The 21367-nt window shown below is 40.0% G+C and overlaps 1 protein-coding gene across 7 annotated transcripts in view; it reads right to left on the bottom strand.

The window, feature by feature from the left end:
• LOC138750126 (rho GTPase-activating protein 23-like) overlaps window positions 1-21367 on the bottom strand; it is a 397500-nt gene that overhangs the window by 9789 nt on the left and 366344 nt on the right. For all 7 annotated transcript variants that reach the window (XM_069912263.1, XM_069912261.1, XM_069912262.1 and 4 more), the window contains one exon: window positions 5657-5688. In XM_069912263.1, coding sequence (XP_069768364.1) covers window positions 5657-5688 — 32 coding nt within the window. The remainder of the gene's footprint in view (window positions 1-5656; window positions 5689-21367) is intronic.

Below are 21367 nucleotides of genomic sequence, written 5' to 3'. Positions count from 1 at the left end.
TGGAGCTCTTCATCTACAACTTCCCCTCTACTTACAAGTTCTCCAGGAAGTTTAGCATTGATTTACCAAAGTGGTACCAAGACTATATGATAATAAATGACAATGAGAGTTCAGGAAGAGGATATATGAGCAATAATTTAATTGATATTAAGGAGAAGCAGAGAGAAATTACTTCCACTACTGAGGAATCCAGCACTGATAAACAAATCAATAAACTAGAGCAATATGTTTCAAGAATTAAGCTAAAAAATGCAGAATTCCTCTTCCACAAACAGCAATGGATACTCAGTGTGTGGTTAATTTTCAAATTGAGATTGATAATTTTTTTATTAACCACAGGTATTAAGGAATATGGGGACAAGGTAAATAAGTGAAGTTAGGTCATAGACCCTCAGGGTGAATGAAGCCTTGGGAGATGCGGGTGGTTCAAGAGTTTTCATTTTTTAAAATCTTCACTCCCTATTCTCTTACATTCCATGTTTTACATGAAGTCCTCTAACAATTTGTTATTGAATGAAGCCTTGGGAGATTCGGGTGGTTCAAGAGGTGTTTTCATTTTTTATCATCACTCCCTATTCTCTTGTATTTTCAGACTTGTATTTTTCCCACAACACAGGGTTATTTAAACAAAAGTAGTTTTTAATTATATTTGAACAGAATTAAACTTTAACTTATTACAACCTACTTACTTAACCTACCTAACCTACTTAATCTCCCCTCTAATACTAAGCGCAGGTGTGTGTAATGTATATTTAAGATTAGAAAAGTTCTTTGTATCATAGTCCAATCTTACTGGTTGCAGGCAGTGTAGTGTGTACAATGGTTACCACTAAGGAGTGTTCTTGCTGCTTTTCAGAGAGAAATTCCTTTTCCAGGACATCCGCAACCGATTCATTCTCAATCAGACTTGCTGACAAAACTTTGCCTCCTTCAGGCCGGATGATCCTCTTTCTTTCAGATCAGCTTTCAGACTGCCAATCTTCTCCTTTGACCAGGAAGTCTTCCAAAGTTTGCCATCTTGTCTCTCTGGAACTGATTTCTGTGACTCCTTCTCTCTCACTCCCTCCCTCTCTGAAAGCTGTTCAGACTGTTTGCAAAAGCCACATGTCCTCCAAGGCTAGCTGTATGTTGATACCTTGTTGCTCCTCTGCAAAAAGCAGGATACAAAAGTCCTGCAAAAATTCTGTTTTAAAATATGTGTGTACAAGCTGCTCTAAAATTCCTCCCAAACTTCCTCTAAATACTCTGTCACAGTGTTCACAGCTTTTAGTGAAACAAAGTTCTAAATTTCTACCAACCACACATCTCTAAAGAATCCAGCATTTATTGTACAGTATTAAGGGAGGGTAAGCCACGATGAGATAAATGGCTTCCCTCATCTGATGGGCTTGTGTCTGATCAGGAATTGCCATTTAACTCATCTGTTTTAAATGTTTTCAAATGATTAAAAATACTATTAAACAACTGAGAATTTAATCTGTGTGAACATTTTAGTCCCATTAGACTACTAAATTGAGACTCCAGTTGGTTGAGCTATATGAATGGTGTCCAAGTGATTGCCAATCAAGGGCTCATTTCCAGCATCAATCAATTTAAATAAATATTGCCTGAGATTAACCTTATTGAAAACATTGCTACTGGGAACTCAGGAACATGGTATGCTGTCATTGATCTCGTCCAGAGATACAGTTACCTGACAAAAAGACATCTGTGTACCAAGAACATTTAATCTTCCTGCTTGTTTTGGTCACAGTCTTTCAGGCAGAGACCTAACCTTTTTTTTTCTTCCAATTTTTTATTTTTCACACCATAAATCACATTAACCATGATACACACTTTTTCCTTTTCACACATATACAGTGCCATTTTCTCTCCCCCCCTCCCTCCTCCCATCCCACCCTCCCTACCTCTCCCCTCCCGTCCATTTAAAGTACAAAATCTAGGATACATTAAACCAGTCAAACAATGTTGTCATTCAATAAAAATACATAAGAAATTCCACTGAGTCCATTCTTTTCATTTCCTTTTCCTTCCGTTAACTTAGGTAATGATTGTCCCCGGCAGGTTTTCACTATTGTATTTAATGTAAGGCTCCCATATTTGTTCGAATATTTCAATATTATTTCTTAAACTATATGTTATTTTTTCTAATGGAATACATTTATTCATTTCTATATACCATTGTTGTATTTTCAAATTATCTTCCAATTTCCAGGTTGACATAATACATTTTTTTGCTACGGCTAGAGCTATCTTTTTTGTGCATCCTCCAAATCAATTCCAAATTCTTTTTTTTTATGTTACTTAGGAGGAAGATCTCTGGATTCTTTGGTATATTGTTTTCTGTTATTTTATTTAATATCTGATTTAGATCTTCCCAAAATTTTTCTACTTTCTCACATGTCCAGATTGCATGAACTGTTGTTCCCATTTCTTTTTTACATCGAAAACATCTATCAGATACTGTTGGGTCCCATTTATTTGAGGTGTAATGTATAGCCTGTGTATCCAGTTATATTGTATCATACGTAACCTCGTATTTATTGTATTTCTCATCGTTCCAGAGCATAACTTCTCCCATGTTTCCTTTTTTATCTTTATATTTAAATCTTGTTCCCATTTTTGTTTAGTTTTACCATTTGTTTCCTCATTCTCCTTTTCTTGCAGTTTAATATACATATTTGTTATAAATCTTTTGATTATCATTGTATCTGTAATCACATATTCAAAGTTACTTCCCTCTGGCAAACTCAAACTGCTTCCTAATTTATCCTTCAAGTAGGATCTCAATTGGTAATATGCCAGCGCTGAATCTTGAGTTATATCGTATTTATCTTTCATTTGTTCAAAGGATAAGAATCTATTTCCTGAAAAACAATTTTCTATTCTTTTAATCTCTTTTTTCTCCAATTCTCTAAAGGAAAGGTTATCTATTGTAAAAGGGAGTAACTTGTTTTGCGTCAATATTAGTTTTGGTAATTGATCATTTGTTTTATTTCTTTCTACATGAATCTTCTTCCAAATAATGAGTAGATGATATAATACTGGAGAACTTCTATGTTGTACCAATTTTTCATCCCATTTATATAATATGTGTTCAGGTATCTTTTCCCCTATTTTATCTAATTCTAATCTGGTCCAATCTGGCTTTTCCTTTGTTTGATAAAAATCTGATAGGTATTTTAATTGTGCGGCTCTATAATAATTTTTAAAGTTTGGCAGTTGTAAGCCTTCTTGTTTATACCATTCTGTTAATTTATCTAGTGCTATTCTCGGTTTCCCCCCTTTCCATAAAAATTTCCTTATTATTTTCTTTAACTCCTTGAAGAATTTCTCTGTCAGTTGTATTGGCAATGCCTGAAATAGGTATAATATCCTTGGAAAAATGTTCATTTTAATATAGTTTATCCTTCCTATTAGTGTTAGTGGTAAATCTTAGGCAGAGACCTAACCTTGATGCAAAATAAACCATTGTATTCAAAGTGATAAGCTGAAAGTTGTGTTATTTGGTAGAAGCCTAGGCATGCTAGTTTGCTCGCTTATCTTTCTTTTTGTGCTGGGAGTGGGTGCTTGGGTAAGCAGTTTTTGAGTAATATAAGCCATGGTCCCACTGCTGAAGTTTGAGACTCTCTGAGAGGTGGCAACATCTCTCAGCAAGAAGAACTTTTAGAGTCTAGCCAACATTCCAGTCGGGGGAGGTGGAAAAGCTGCTACCGGCGCCCCGATAACCTATTACAAGTGTGCAGTCCTTGCCTCGCCTCAGCAGTTGGGACCAGTCCAGGCGTTGAAAAGTATAATTGGGAAGGGCTTGCATATTGTAGTTTGATATCAGCTTTAGAATTTATAATAAAGATTTGATAAACTGAAGTGCTCTCGGCATGTGTCTATTTTCTTTTGTTGCTAAACACTGTGATCAATCTAAAATGAACAAACTGAGAGGTACAAGTTTATCCAGGACAAGATATGATCATGGCTGATCTGATCATTAACTCAACTCCACCTAGAAATCTATATAACGGAACCTTTAATGAAGTCGCCTCAACTGCTTCCCGGGCAGAGAATTCAACCAATTCACTACTCTCTGCGAAAAACAGTTTTTCCTAATGTTCGTCTTAAATCTATTTCCCTTAATCTTGATGCTGTGTTCCCTAGTTCTGGTCTCACCCACCAGTGAAAACAATTTTCCTGCCTCTATTTAATCTATCCCTTTCATAATTTGATATGATTCTATAAGATCTCCTCACATGCTTCTGAATTTGAGTGAATATAATCCCAGGATATTTAGTCTCTCTTCATAGGTCAACCCCTTCATCTCCAGAATCAACCTGGTGAACCTCATCTGGACTGCTTCCAAGGCCAATATGTCCTTTATCAAATATGGAGACCAAAACTGCATCCAGTACTCCAGATGCGGTCTCGCTGTAGTGACATAAAGCAGGCACAAGATTCATAAAGACTGATCAACTTAGTCTGTATTCAGCTGCAACCCTGAATGACTGAACTTGAGGTGCTGGATGTGGCTTACATCCCGGAGAGTGATTGGCAGCCGACTAGGTGGGGCTTTGTCCATTCAGTCGGCTGATTGATAGCCAGCCAGTTTTGATCTGTCCTTCAGTGCTCTTCCTCCAGGTACACAGGTCACCCCCTGCAGTTGGCTAGCAGTGTATCACCACACCAGTAAAAATGTACAGTTGCAGCATGATTTCTATACTCCTGAATTCAATTCCTCTAGCGAAGAAGGGCAACATTTCCATTTTTCCTTCTTAATAACCTGTTGTACCCACAACCTAACTTTTTGCGATTCATGCACAAGCACTTGCTCATCCTTCTGCTCTACTGCACACTGCATTCTTTCAGCATTTAAATAATAATCTTCTCCTCTATTTTTCCCTATAATCTTGCATTTACTAACATTGTACTCTATCTGCCAGACCTTTACCCACCCACCTAACTTAACTATATTCTTCTTCAGCCTCTCCAAATCCTCTGAACAATTTGCTTTTCCACTCAATTTAGTATCATCCACAAACTTGGCTACACTACACTCTGTCCCCTCTACCAAGTCATCCATGTAAATGGTGAATAGGTATGGTCCCAGCACCAACCCCTATGGCACCCTGTCTGTCAATCAGGGAAAAAAACATTTATCCCTTCTCTTTGCTTTCTTGTTTTTTTTTAACCAGTCCTCAATCCAAGCCAATATACTTCCCCAACCCCATTCGTCTGAATCTTATTAAGTCTTTTGTGTGGCACCTTATCAAAAAATTCCTGGAAATCAACCCATTCCTCTCTACCTACCACACCCATTATATTCTCAAAGAATTCTCAGTTGGTCAAACAAGACCTGCTCTTTCTGAATCCATGCTGCATCTGTCTGATGGAACCCTTTCATTCTGAATATCTTGCTATTTCATTCTTAATGACAACTTCAGACTACAGACATTAAGCTAACTGGTCGATAGTTACCCATCTTCTGCCTACATCCCTTTTTAAAAAGTGGCGTGACATTTATTCCAATGCAGTTTGGATATATGGAAAATATATGTCAATTCAGTTGACATGTTTGGTGCTTAGGATAAGAATGTTCAGAAGTAATGGACACAGCTGATGGCAAAAAAGTTGAATTACTGAAGTCACCTAGTATTTTAATCCTTACCTTAGACTTCGCTGAATCACTAGTTGTTGAGTCTGCAAGATTAACAAAAATAACATCAGTTAGGAGCTACTCTTCTTATTAGTTACTACTGCAACATGATTAATGGTATGGGTTAGAATTCACTTAACAAAACATAGCCAACGTAACAGGCCACAAATAAGCAGCACTCTCTGCAACATGGAAACACAGTATGGCAATGACCAAAATTATGTGCCTATTTGCATTTTCAGCATTTATTGTCAATATTGGTCATTCTAAATGTTTTGAAGAATTTATGCTTAAAATTGGAGAATGTGATGAAATAAACTAACCACAGACACACAGATTTGTTTATTGTTTAGTTATTGTAACTACCAAAAGATGTAATTTAAGTCACCAAAGCTGACGGAAAAGAAGAAAAAGCATTTGAGCATAGAGTCTAAAGCAATTTAGATGCAGAAAATTTTACACAAAATATTTCACCTCAAACATCCAAAGCCTGAAAATGCAAATCTCTGATTATAAGTAAATGTATTTATTCAACAGGTGCTCACATTAAGTCCAATACAAACATTCAGCCAAGCCCATCAGAAACTAACTATAATTAATTGTTAATACAGATCCTGCTCACTGGTTGTTTCTGGACCTTTGAACATTGATGGCAACAGGCATCTGGTCAACATTTCTGTTACAGTGAGTACCAACATGTTATCTTCCCGCTGAAGTGAAACCTAGCAAAATGATCTCTTAGAATCTATAATAGACATTGTTGAACAATCTACTTTATTCCTGCTGTGACTTACATACACCATTCCTTGCAGAACAAATCACACTCTTGGCCCAGATTCTTAGCAGTGTCTCTCAGTTAGTGAGGTACATCTTTACCGGATTTATGTTCCCTTTGCTCTTTCTGCCTCCTTCTGTGGGGAAAGATTTGCCTCTCAGTAGGTCTCTAACTCTATCATCATAAATTAGAAGCTTGCCATTGAAGCATGACAATATCATCTCTCCCACGAGATGGTGCAAATCAATTCTGCATGCAGTCTATTCCAAGCTCACTAGCAAGATTCACGATTAAGGGACAGACTTAATTACTATAATCACCTGCTACAGTTTGCATCAAATCAACTCAAACCATTCTGAAATCCCAAGATCATAGCATGCAGGAGAAATTATGCCATACAGGACAGGTACAGGTGAAAAGTACAATTCACTAAATCCCATTGAGTGAATTGCTGTGTTCAAACAGTCATGGGAATGGATCACTCAACCAACCCCATCCATGCCAACCAGTGCAGACCCTCCACAATAGGGCCATCTTGCAGCACCTGGAAAACATCCTTTTACATCCAGGGATTCAAGTGCTCATCTGAATTCTAGTTTTGAGAATCCTATCACAAAAAAAAACTTAATTGGCCACAGAATGCTTTGGGAGCTCCAAGGCTGGGCAAGGGAGTTGGATCTCATTATGTTTAAGGGACTGACATCAACTGTTAGGGAGTGTTTTTTATTGCTCCTCTGAAAACTGGACCAACTAACATATAGACAGACCAAGGAGAGTCGGAAGTCTCACTGATCCTCTATGTTCTGTGTAAAGTCTAATTATCTGTGAGATATTGTTTAACACCAAATATGCAGAAGAATCAATCACTTCAGATTGCGACTGCTATCAGTAAGATCAGCTATACATTCAGATAGATAAATCCCTCAGAATGTACATGCTCTTTTTTTAACTATGATATTTCTTTGGATTAGAATGCTTTGATTTGGCACCAAATGTCAGCACCCAGTTTAGGTAACTGGGAAGCCAAAGAGAGAATAAACATTCTTCTAACTATCTCACTTTAACTACCTATCAGTTCTTTTCACATTATCCAGTATAAATGTTTCGTGTTCCAAATCAGTCAATCAAAAATTCATAGATTGTGTTGTGGCCCACACCCAAGATCTGGATTAGAATGGTCTTAAAACTCATTTTAAATGGCTGACTCAGTGAATGGATGTAAATTCAAATCCTGGGAGGTAAACAATGTCCAAAGTCACCATTAACTAGCCCTTCAATTTTTAATATTAATTTACACTTTAAAATTCCATGATAATTTTTATTTACATAACTATTTTATAGCAATGTCTGCAAAATCTCAGTAAACACACTCCATTTTAAATGAACAACAAGGTCAGAGTAAAAGAACACAGAACAGGACCTTTGGTCCAACTCCTCCAAGCTGACCATTCTTGGCTCATAGCACTTGTCTGCATTTGGTCCATATCCTTCTTAGCCCATCCTATCCATATATTTTTCCAAATGGCTTTTGAATGCTGAATTTGTGCCCACTTTCACAGTTCCCTCTGGCAGCTCATTCCAGATGCAGATCACCCTCTGAATAAAATAGTTGCTCCTCTGGTACTTCTTGTATCTCTCCCCTCTCACCTTAGACCAATGGCCACTAGTTCTAGGTTTGTCTTCCTTGAGAAAAAGAGTGTGAGAATTCATTTTATCCCCACCCTTCATATAAATAAACCTCTATATGATCAGCCCCCAGCATCCAATGTTTGAGGGAATAAGGAGCCAATCTATCTGACCCCTCCATTTTATTAAGTAGTTATTTTTATTTTTCACACTATAAACCATATCAGCCAAAATATGTACAAAGGTTTCTCATTAAATTTAAACAGTGGTCTTTTCTACCCTTTTTCTTTCTACTTTCCCTCCCTCCCCTCTACCTACCCTCTCCCAAACCCATAAATATTCAACATATACAATACAATAAAACCATATACAATACAATACTTTCACACAAAGGAAAATAAAGAAGAAAAATCCGTCATCTATTTATAACACACTGAATCTAGTCGTTTTGTCTTCTTATCATTTTCATTCTCATTTTAGGGGATGGAGGTCATAGGAAAACTCTCTCTGATATGTTCCATGTAGGGTTTCCAAATTTGCTCAAACATTGTGATTTTATTTTTTTTAATTATATGTTATTTTTTCCAATGGAATACATTTATTCATTTCCATGTCCCATTGCTGTATACTCATGCTCTGTTCCATTTTCCAAAATGACATTATACATATTTTTTAAGGCTATAATAATGAATTTTTTTTTGCACTTTATCCAATTTGAGGCCTAATTCTCTACTTATTATGTTATTTAAAAGAAATATCTCTGGTTTTTTTCAAATGTTATTTTTTGTAATTTTATTTAGTATCTGATTTAATTCTTCCCAAACTTATTTACTTTCGTACAGGCCCAAGTTGCATGTAATGTTGTTCCCATTTCCTTCTCACAGCAAAAACATCTATCTGATAATGTTGAATCCCACTTTTTTAATTTTTGAGGAGTAATATATACCCTGTGTAACTAATTATACTGTATCATGCATATCCTTGTGTTTATTGTATTCTTCATAGTTCCACAACATAACTTTTCCCATACTTCATTTTTTATCTTTATGTTTAGATTTCTTTTTGCACTTCTGCTTAGGTTTATAGTTTATTTCATTTTCCTTATCTTGCAGCTTAATGTACATGTTAGTTGTAAATCTTTTAATTATCATTTTGTCTGTAATCACGTATTAAAAACTGCTTCCTTCAGGTAATCTCAAGCTGTTTCCCAATTTATACTTTAAATAACCTTTCAATTGATGATATACAAACATTGTACCATGAGTTATTCCATATTTGTACTTCAACTATTCAAATCTTAATAAATTATTTCCTCCCCAAAAAGTTAATCTTCTTCCATGTATTAAATCAATGATGCAGTACTAGTGAGTTTTTATATTGCACCAGCTTTTCATCCCATTTAAAAAGTATATGTTCTGGTACCTTTTCCCCTATTTTATCTAATTCTATCTTAGTATTGTCTGGTTTTTCACTTGTCTGGTAAAATCTGATAAATAACTTAATTGTGCACTGTATAATAATTTCTAAAATTTGGTAACTGCAAACCACCTTGATTATACCTCTCTGCTAATTTATCTAATGCTACTCTTGGATTCCTTCCTTTCCACAATAATTTGTATCTGATTTAATTCTCCTTAGTTCTTAAAGAATTTTTCTGTTAAAAGAATTGGTAATGTTTGAAATAAGTATTGTATCCTTGGGAACATGTTCATTTTAATGCATTTTACCCTCCCTATCAACATTGCTGGTAATTTTTTCCATTGTTCTAAGTCTTCCTGCAATTTCTTTATTAGTGGCTGATAATTTAGTTTGTACAAATGGCTTAAGTTATTATCTAACCTGATCCCTAGGTATTGGATTGCTTGTGCTTGCCATTTAAATGGTGATTCCTTTTTAAATTCTGTATAGTCTGCAGTTCTCATTGGTATCATTTCACTTTTATTTGTGTTGACCTTGTACCCTGATATTTCTCCATATTCCTTCAAATTCTTATGTAATTATTTTACTGATACCTCTGGTTCTGTTAGGTATACTATGATGTCATCTGCAAATAAACTGATTTTATACTCCTCCTTTATTTTTATTGATTTTATTTTATTTTCTATTCTTATCAGTTCTGCCAAAGGTTCTATTGCTAAGGCAAACAATGAGAGGTGATAATGGACATCCCTGTCTAGTTGACCTACTTAATTTAAAGTGACTTGATACATATCCATTTACTGTTACCTTCTCCAACGGTCCATTATACAATGCTTTAATCCAATTTATATATTTTTCTGGTTGATTGAACTTCTGTAATACTTTAAATAAGTAATTCCACTCTACTCTGACAAAGGCTTTTTCCACGTTTAGAGCAACAGCTCTTATTTCCTTGAATTGCATGGATTTGATTAATAAGTTTGCAGACATTGTCCGCTGTTCGTCTTCTTAATAAATCCAGTTTTATCTTGTTTTACTATTTTAGGTACACAATCAGCCAATCTGTTTGTTAATAATTTCGCTATTATCTTATAGTCCGAGTTAAGTAGAGATATTGGTCTATATGATGCTGCATAAATTTTGATCCTCCTCATTAGGAACATACATATTGAGCAAATTCCAAAATTCTGAATATATCTGACATACCTCCCTGCCAGATCTATTATTTCCTCCTCTATTTTGATTGGTACATTTTTGTTAACTAGTATGGCTACACCTCTAGCTTTTGAGTTATAGGATGCTGCCATTATGCATCCTACCCAGTCTCTCTTTAGATTGTTATGTTCCGTTTCAGTTAGATACATTTCCTGCACAAATGCTATAAATGTTTTTTCCTTCTTCAATAAATTTAGTAGCCTCTTCCTTTTAATTTGGTTATGTATTCCATTAATGTTTATAGTCATATAGTTCAACATGGCCATCTTATATCTTGCATACACCTCTTTTCCATCTCTTCACCACCTCCAGCCCCCTTTTCCCAATTTTCATCTCTTAGATTTCTCTTATTACACTTAATGTATCTCTTCTCTCTCTCTCTCTCTCTCTCTTTGGCTTGGCTTCGCGGACAAAGATTTATGGAGGGGGTAAAAAGTCCACGTCAGCTGCAGGCTCGTTTGTGGCTGACAAGTCCGATGCGGGACAGGCAGACACGGTTGCAGCGGTTGCAGGGGAAAATTGGTTGGTTGGGGTTGGGTATACTTAATGTATAACAACACATTTAAGACATAATGAACAGAAGTTCCCACATCCATTAATACCTTAAACCCAAAAGTTTCCCCCCCCTGAGTTGCCCTTTATCCCTTGCTGGGCAACTATAACTCCCCTTTTCATTTGGATTGCGATCTTGTTCGCAACGTCAACTAATTTTGCAGTGATGGTTATTCCCCCTCTACTCAGCCCTCTCCAGAAAACACTTTTTTTAACACATATAAAAACCTCTCTCTCTTCTTTTTTTCCCCCTTACTCACTTCCTTTCCTTCTCTTTTCCCTCTTTAGTTCTTTACATATATATTGTTTCTACATCTTTATATATACTTTATCGCCACTCTTCATTCTTGTTACATCTCTTCATCTCTTCTCCTGTCTTGCAAATGTTCTGCGAATTCATGCGCTTTTTCTAGATCCAAAAACAGTCTGTTTTGCTCCCCGGGTATAAATATTTTAAGCACGGCTGAATGTCTTAATATGAATTTGTAACCTTTTTTCCATAAAGTTGATTTCGCTGTATTAAACTTCCTCCTCTATAAGAGTTCAAAACTTGTCTGGGTAAAAAAATATTTTTTGACCCTTGTATTCCAATGCTTTATTATCTTATTTAATTTTATTCCTTGCCCATTCCAGTATATTTTATCTTGTCATGTATCTCATAAATTTTACTAAGATGGATCTTGGTTTTTGATGAGTCTGTGGTTTCGGAGCTAGTGTTCTGTGTGCCCTTTCTATTTCCATTTCTTCCTGCATTTCTGTCATTCCCAGGACCTTCAGGATCCATCCTTTTATAAATTCCTTCATGTCTGTGCCTTCTTCACCCTCCTTCAGGCCCTCTATTTTTATGTTGTTGTGCCTACTATAATTTTCCAACCTATCCATTTTCTGAGATAACAGTTCTAGTGTTTCATTAATTTTTTTGTCACTTTCTTCCAATTTTTCTCTTGTCATTAACTTCCGTTTCTACAGCCGTTTCCTGCTCCTCCACATTCTCTACACTTTTCCCTATTTTTGTCATTACCAGTTCTAACCTTCTAACCTTTGCATTTTATCTTCTGTTCTTTTTATTTTCCTTTTAATTGCATTAAAGTCTAATGATAACCATTCTTTTAGTGATCTAATTTGTTCTTCAAAAAATACTTTATCTATATTCTGTTCATCAGTTTTATCTTTTATTTCTCTTTGTCCATCAGTTTTACCTTCTATTTCTCTGTAAAGATATTGGTCTTCTTCCTCTGTGTCTGTATCTGTCTTCTTCTTCTCTTCTTTGTGTCTGTGTCTTCTTGTTTTTCCTGATGAGCTGCTTGTATCTCTTTGTTGGGCCTCTTCTTGCTGGGCCTCTTGTTGCTGGTCCTCCCTTCCTGGGCTGCTCGTCTGTGGTGCTTCCTGACATTGGTATTCTTGTCGGTCATCCTTCCATCTATCTCCATGTCTGTTTCATCACTCCCTCTTCTGCTGTCTTCCTTGTCCTCCAGCTGAGAGCCCTGGAGTTGGGCATCCCTCAACAGCCTGCTCCTCTACTGAGCTCCCCTCTTGCCAGTGTCCTCTTTCTCCTTCCCACTTACCAGATCTAGTAGGCAAGTGTACCCAATCTCACCAGCTTTCTTTGAGCCATTCATCAGAATCCAGCATAGAGTGGGATAGGAGGAGCACAAAATAAAAGCAGAATTAAGAGAAAAGAGTATTATTTAAATGGAGTCAAGTTAGGGAGCGGGGTAGGCAAAGGGATGTGAATGTATTTGTACACCAGTCCTAAAAGCTAATGTGCAGGTTCAGTAAGTTGTGAAGAGGGCAAATGGCATGTTGGCCTTCATAAAGAGGGGATTGGAGTATAGAAGCAGAGTAGCCCTGGTGAGTCCTCACCTGGAATATTGCATCCAGTTCTGGTACCTAAATTTGAGGAAGGACATACTTGCTATAGAGGGGGTTCTGTGCAGACTTACAAGGTTGGTTACTGGGATGGCAGAATTGACATATGCTGAAAGGTTAGAAAGACATGGTCTTATATGCGATGGAGTTTATAAAGATGAGGAGAGACATGATTGAGGTGTATAAAATTATCAAGGGGCTAGACAGGGTGAAATAGGATTACATATTCCTAATGTTGGGAGAGAATAGAACTAGAGGGCATAGTTTAAGAATACAGGGAAGGCCCTTTAGGACGGAGATAAGGACAGAGAAATGTGGATATGTGGAATGCTTTGCTGCAGAAGATGATAGGAGCAGATTCACTGGATATGTTCAAAAGGGAGTTAAGGATTATGGGGATAAGCCAGGAAATGGTTACTGATGGAGAATGATCAACCATAATCTGAAAAATGGCAGTGCTGGCTCAACAGGCCAATTGGACACTCCAGCACCTATTGTTTATTTTCTAAAATTAATTTCTTTGCTGACGACGTGCTGATATATTTGACAGACCCTGCAACTTCCTGCCTAGACTGCATGGGACTATGGGAAACTATGGGAGGACTTATCCCAAATTTCAATTGGGATAAGAGAGAGGTAATTTAAAGTGTCCTCAGAAGGAGATCAAATACCTAGGAGTTAGTATTGATAGTAATTTGAATAATTTATACATTGAATTATGCACCCTTGCTGGGAAAAGTCGAGGAGGACTTAAAGAGGTTGATGCCCCAGCCTATCACACTGATGGGCAGGGTTAATTGCATTAAAATGAACGTGTTGCCAAGACTCGAATATTTTTTCCAAACATTGCCTGTGCCATTGCCCCAGGGTTTCTTTAAAAAGCTGCTACATATGGTTAGAGAGTTTCTTTGGAATGGTAAAGTACCAAGGGTCTCTATAGAAAAATTAAAATGGGATATAGTCTAGGTGGATTGTGATTGCTGGACATCAAAAAATATTATTGGGGAGCCCGATTGAGATACCTCACCTTTCTTTTTTGGGGAGGAGATGTACCATCTTGGGCACAAATTGATCTGCACTTGGTGGGCAAGAAGATAGCAGAGGATTTTATTTATAATTGGGACACCAAATTGAAGTGCAGCCCCATTTTAAAACAAGTGTTTAGTATCAGGGCCAAAATTAGTGAGTAGTTGAATATTAAAGTGGAGTTGTCCCCATAAACGCCCTTGATTCCAAATAAATTAATACCACTGACAGTGGTTAACAAGATTCTAGACATCTGACGCCATAATGGCATCTGATGTTCAGAAGACTGTTATGAGCAAGGGCAACTAATGTAGTTTGAGCATATTAAAAATAAATAATTTGCTTTACTGAATAAAACATTCCACTGCTATCTTCAAATAAGGTCTTTTCTATGGGACGTTTAGGTCCAAGTATGGCCCTACCTCGAAGCAGTAATATAGAGGCCCTGATTCGAAGGGAGATCGGCAAGAAATTTTATTTCAATAATGTATTATCTGTTCCAATCACAGGGACCCAAACCGGTCCTTCATAGGTTAAGAGAAATATGGGAGTTGGACTAGGGCATTAAAATTAATGAGATTTTCTGGTCTGACTTGTGCAGGGAAAGCATGGCATTAATTCAAGGTATAGGCTGGTCCATTTACATTTATTCCTCCAGTTGTACATAATGTTGCAGAAAATTAACAGATTAGAACCAGAACTCTCAGATCAATGCTTTAGGTGTGGTGTTGCAACCGGGACGTTTGTGCATGCAACCATGTCATATCCCAAGGTGAGGCCCTTTTGGGTGGATCTAGGCCAAGTCCTGGAAAAATTATAGGTAAACAGTTCCCTCAGGTCCCAGAGTTGTTCCTGCTGCGAAACATAAGGATATAGGGCTTACAATGAAGCTGTCCAAATTTCAAATCCAATTTGTGTTCATTGCAGTGGCAGTGGCCAGGAAACATATTGTGGTGACTTGGAAGTCCATCTATTCTTAGTACGAACGATGGAACAAAAAAATGCAAAGTTGCGTTCCTCTGGAAAAAATAACATAACAGAGAAATAAATATAGTGTGGCGGCACGCCATTAGGCACGTGAACCGGCTCCACTTGTAACACACGCGACGGGGCAGCTGGCCAAAATGGCACCATCGGGGTTTCCCGTTTGACCTTGGCACTGGGCTCAGAAGCCCTTGCTTGAGGACCCATGTGACACCCTGGTGACGTCAACACCCCCAGCTCGGTTCTTAGCCAGGTCCGGGCTGGGAGAATAAGGCCAGCCAGGCAACCTGCAATAATTCAATTCTGCTCACTGAGCTAAACCCATTGGGTTGTGTGTTATTTCAGTTAGCAGTGTGGCTGCCGCTACAATCAGTGACCACGACAGGTCAAATGCCTTTGAACCCAACATGAGCGACCCTTCAATCAGTGCTATAGCTGTCAAGATCCCTGACTTCTGAGTTCAGGAGCCGGAGACCTGATTCAGCCACACAGAGGCTCAGTTTCACCTCCACCAGATTTCATCAGACATGACCAGATTCTACCATATGGTCACCACACTGGACCAGGCCATCACCAAACGTGGGCTGCACCTCGATCAACACCCACCCACGGAAGATAAATATGGGATAATCAAGTGCGTACTCACTGGCTCCCTCGGACTATCCAGGTGCCAGCGTGCCGCTCAGATTCTGCACCTCGACTCTTTTGGGACAGAGCCCCGATTGAGCTAATGGACGAGATGCTCATACTCACAGGTGATCACACCAACTGCCCACTCTTTGAGCACATCTTTCCTGACCATCTGCCTGAGAACATCTGGCCGTTACTGGCCCAAGAGAGCTTTTCTGACCCAAGGAATGTTGCTCAAAAGGCTCAAGAGCTATGGGTCGAGTGATTCCTGGAGGGCTCAGCAGTCCAGCAGGTTGTGAGTCATGGGCATGACCACTCCAAGCCTTCCTCTAACACTGCGGTAGAACACCTGGCCCCCTGAAGGGGCCACAAAAAGTATAAACAGAGGCAAGGCATCTGCTCCGGGTCTCTGTTTCTACCATCAACGCTGGGGAGCCAAGGATCGGAAATGCCGTCAGCCCTGCCTGTTCCAGGGAAATGAGCAGGCCAGCCGCTGTTAACGGCTGCAGCAGCTGGCCAAGGACACAGCCTCCTCTACCTGCAGGACTCAGTCAGAGGCCAGTGGTTCCTCGTCGACACTGGTGCCCAGATCAGCATCATCCCAGCAACAGCCATCAAGTCCAGGAACTGACCTCGAGAACCTCCCCTCCATGTGGCCAATGCAATGGAGATCCGGAGTTATTGAGACAAGACCGTCCACTTCCAGATCAGCCGACAAAAGTTCTCGTGGAGATTCACCATCTCATCCCTTCCAACTGTCATCCTGGGTGCCGACTTCCTCCTCATCCACGGGCTCCTGGTTGACATTCGAGGTTACGCCTGGTAGATGTCTGTATCTTCCAGGCCATTTGTCTCAACGCCTCCCACACAGAGCAGCCACAGATGGCCATGATCAGCCTGACCAAGGACAAGTTCTAGCATATCCTGGACTAGTTTCCAGCCCTCCTCAAGCCACAGTTTTCCACCGACTCACTGCACCACGGGGTATTCCATCACATCCACACCCAAGGCCCACTGGTCCATGCCAAGGCTCCTGCTGGATAAGCTCCAGGTGGCGAAGGAAGAGGTTTTGCATCTCCTGGAGCTGGGGATCATTCGGAGCTCCGACAGCACTTGGTCTTCACCGTTGAACCTGGTCTCAAAAGTCTCCAGCGGCTGGGGCCCCTGCAGAGACTACCAATGACTCAATGAGGCAACAGTTCCTGACTGTTACCCAATTCCTCACATCCAGAACTTTACGGCCTCCTTGCATGGAGTGAGGGTATTTTCCAAGGTCGACCTGGTGTGTGGGTATCACCAAATCCTGGTGCACCTGAGAATATACCCAAGATGGCCATCATCACCCCCTTTGGCTTGTTCGAAATCCTTCGCATACCTTTTAGGCTCAAGAACACCATCCAGACCTTCCAGTGCCTTATGGACTCAGTGGGCAGGGACTTGGATTTCATCTTCAATTACATGGACCACATCCTGGTTTCCAGCAGGGATTGGGCACAACACAAGCCCCACCTATGCACCCTCTTCTCCCGACTAGCCAACGTCGGCCTCACGATCAACCCAGCCAAGTGCCAGTTCGAGAAAGAGTCTATGAAGTTCCTGGGCCATACCATCATGGCCAAAGGAGCCACGCTTGCCACTATCAAGGAGTTCCCATGCCCGGACAACCTCAAGAGGCTGCAGAAGTTCGCGGGTATGGTCAACTTCTATAACCATTTCATCCCAGGTGCTGCGCGTATCACGCAGCCACTCTTCTCCCTCATCGCAGCCAAACACAAACGCTTGCCTGGACTCCAGAGGCCTGCAGGCATCCACAGCCGTCGGCACCATCCTAGAGCAGCAAGTGAATGGACAGTGGAAGCCTCTGGCATTCTTCAGCCGGCTTCTTCACCCACCAGAGCACAACTGTGATTTACTGGGCATGTACCTGGCAGTGCGGCATTTCTGCTATTTCTTGGAGGGAAGGACTTTTAACATCTTTACCGACCACAAATCCCTCACTCAGGCGCTCGTTATGGCAAAGGATCCCTGGTCGGTCAATCAGCAGTGTCACCTCTCCTTCGTGACGGAGTTTACCACCGGCATTCAGCAAGGTGGGGAAGGACAACGTTGTTGCCGATGTACTCTCTCGACCGGCCATCTGCGTGCTGACAGCCATCATCGACTTTGACCAGCTCGCTCGGGACCAGAAGTCCAATAAGGATATGCGAGCCTTCAGGACAATCAACAAGGGCCTACAGTTCGAGGACCTTCCAGCTCCTAGGGGTGAGGGAACCAACCTATGTGATGTCTCTATGGGTACCCCGCAACCAGTGGTTCCCCAGCAGTGGCGCAGGCAATTCTTCCACCATATCCATGACCTATCACACCCTTCCATCAGGACCACAGTCCGTATGTTAGCAGAGAGTTTCATCTGGCATGGGCTGTGGAAGCAGATTGCGGGCTGGGCCAGAACCTGCACCCATTTCCCGCTTTCCAAAATGCACAGGCACACCAGAGCACCCGTACAGCGTCGCGAATCACCTCACCAGTGATTGGGGCGCCCAGTTCACCTCTGCACTCTGGGACAGCTCGCCAACAGGCTGGGGATCAAACTACACTGCAGCACAACCTATCACCCGCAGGCCAATGGGCTGGTCGGGCAACTACACCATCACCTTAAGTTGGCACTTATGGCCCACCTTACCGGTCTTGACTGGGTGGACAAACTGCCTTGGGCATCCGCTCGACACCCAAAGAAGATCTACAGGCGTCATCAGCCGAGCTGGTCTACAGTGCACCAGTAGCGCTACCCAATGAGTTCGTCAATGCACCTCACAAACTGCATGGGGCACACCATGAGCTACTCCCCCACCTCTGGGCCCAGTTTGGCTCCTTCGCACCCCCACCACCACCCAGACATGGCACATGGGCCTCTTACTTCCCAGCGAGCTGCACACTGCAGATTAAGTTTTTATTCAGCGAGGCCGTACAAAGTCGTCCAGCGTTCAGGGTCCAGTGAAGCCAGCACACCTTGACCCCACCGAACCAGTAGTTGTGGCCCAGCCCAAGAAACGAGGCCGACCGACTAAAAAGGACATCAGCACTGGTTCTGGGTGGGGGGGGGGGGGGAGGAGGGAGCTGTGTGGCGGCATGCCATTAGGCAAGCGAACCAGCTCCACGTAACACATGTGGCAGGGCAGCCAGCCAAAATAGCACCGTCGAGGGTTTCCCCTTCGACCTCAGCTCCAGGCTCAGAAGCCTGCACTTGGGGACCCACGTGGCGCCCTGGTGATGTCAGTGACCCCAGCACAGGTCTGGTCTGGGAATATAAGGCCAGCCAGGCAACCTGCAATAAATCAGTTCGCTGAGCTCAACCCGTCTGGTTGTGTGTTATTTCAGTTAGCATGCAGCTGTTGCTACAATAGTACTTTTTGTAAGATTTGGCAGTCATACATAGGTGCATGACAATGATTGCTTTCCACATTCCTTGTTGCAGTGTCCTCTTCCCCACAATGATTCCAATCAAGGAAAGTCAAGAATGAGCATCGGCCCAGAGGCTGCCCATTGTGACAATCTCTGACCTTTGTTTATTATTTATTTTCCTATTCATTTTCTTAATGCTAATATTTTGTTATTGTTGATCATAGTATGAGTGAATCATCTTTTTTTTAATGTGGGGGGAGGGGTGTTGATAGACATGGGCTTGTATATATATAGTCATAAACAAAATGAATATATGTATATGGGATTGTGAACTGGCATTGTTTGCAGGTCATGATATATGACTGTACAAGCTTGTGTAAAAAATTATAAATAAAATATATTTTTTTAAAGTGCCAAATGGCAAAACAAACCATTAAAACTTTGTCAATTATTGAGGTGAAATGGCCAGGAGAACTCTGGGATGGAAAAATAGGCAGTATTCAATTTTGTGTCTAATATAACTGCAAATAAAATTCCATGGATATGTATTAGGTGTATTAAATTATAGTCAAAGTTTGTTGGACAATGCCAAGTTTCATTTTTCTATGTATTGTGCAGAGGTTATCAATAGATGGGTGGATCTCCGAAAATCATCCGTAAGTTCATGTTGCATTCAAGCAGAAGCTGTATAATGTTTACACAGCACAGGTAAACACTTCCAGGTGGGATAACTTCTGAACAAGCCAAGCATAAAATAATCGGATGAATTATTTTACTGAGAGTTCCAATATACTAAAAGCTAAGTTAATGTCTTACATGCATAACACAAAACAATACTAAGTAGACATTAACTCAGCCATTCAAAAGTAAATTTTGCTGAAAAAAATATAAATTCAATTTTGTGTTTACTTTAAATCTGCTATTTCATGCTTGTGCATTTTTGGAGCATGAACGCAATATTACAGATAATTCACAGTCTAGAGTCTCATCCACTCTCTTCTCATGATGACAAACATTTCTTTTTAACAAAACATTACAACAGAGGAGCTAGATCATACCCAATTTTATTTCTCCATGAGGTCTGCTTTATAAACAAGAAATAGTAGAGAGATTGTAAGGAAACACCCAACACAGAGAGGAGATCGGAAAAGAACAGCAAAAAAATCTACGATTCCTCAACTTCCTCAGCCTTATCCCTCGAATGTAGCTCAGAACACAGATTATTTATAGTTCATTAAAAATAACTAGATTCCTATTTAGGTTTGCCTAGTTGCAACTTAACATGATGCGAGGGAACCTTCCACTGTGAAATGGATGGAAGGTATTCCTGTTTGAAATACCCATAATTACACACAAGCGTTAACAGCTACATTTCATCCCTCATCTTAGCTGTTACATCACCAGTCTGAACAATTTAGGCTTCTATTCCTTTGTCAAAAATTCTATACTTACCAACTTTTTAAAAAAACTTATTTTATTGAATTTTGAAATGAGATTTATAAATAACCAAATCATTTTAAATGGCTACTAGACTGATTTAAATAGGTTTCTGGAAGAGGCCTAGAGTACAACTGTAAGAAAGTCATAAAATATTTTCCATAAAGTATCAATTTGGATGGAAATCATAGATTATCTCCAATTTTGGGTGCCGCACTTTAGGAAAGATGCAAATAGTTTTGAAAAAAAACCAAAATGGTGTCTTGGTTGGAAGTTGTTGGTGATGTGGATAAACTGGGATAATTCTGCTTGGAATAGGGGAGGCTTGGAGAAGATGTGATTAAAATAAATGATATGAGCAAATTTAATGGAGTGAAGAATTAGGGGACATGGAATGGTTATTAGCAAAAGATCCAAAGCTGACAAAAGGAATTTTTTTTCATTTAATGAATCTTTATGGTCTGGAATACACTGGACAGAGATCAAGGGAAACACAAATGCATCACTCAAAATTAAGCTAGCTCCATTTCTGAAAGGGAAAAATGTGCATGGCTAAGCAGTGAGTCTGAGATTGGAGAGTTTGATTGATCTGCTATGAACTAACTAGCCAAACAGCCTTTATCCATGCTTTAAAGATTCTACCCTCTTTTCAATCTTCTTCAGCATGATGCTGAACCAAGCCATGAAAGACCCCAACAATGAAGACGCTGTTTACATCTGGTACCGCACGGATGGCAGTCTCTTCAATCTGAAGCGCCTGCAAGCTCACACCAAGACACAAGAGAAAC

This window comes from Narcine bancroftii, assembly GCF_036971445.1.
Source record: "Narcine bancroftii isolate sNarBan1 chromosome 12 unlocalized genomic scaffold, sNarBan1.hap1 SUPER_12_unloc_2, whole genome shotgun sequence".
Taxonomy (NCBI): domain Eukaryota; kingdom Metazoa; phylum Chordata; class Chondrichthyes; order Torpediniformes; family Narcinidae; genus Narcine; species Narcine bancroftii.
This window is presented reverse-complemented; position numbering and strand designations above follow the sequence as displayed.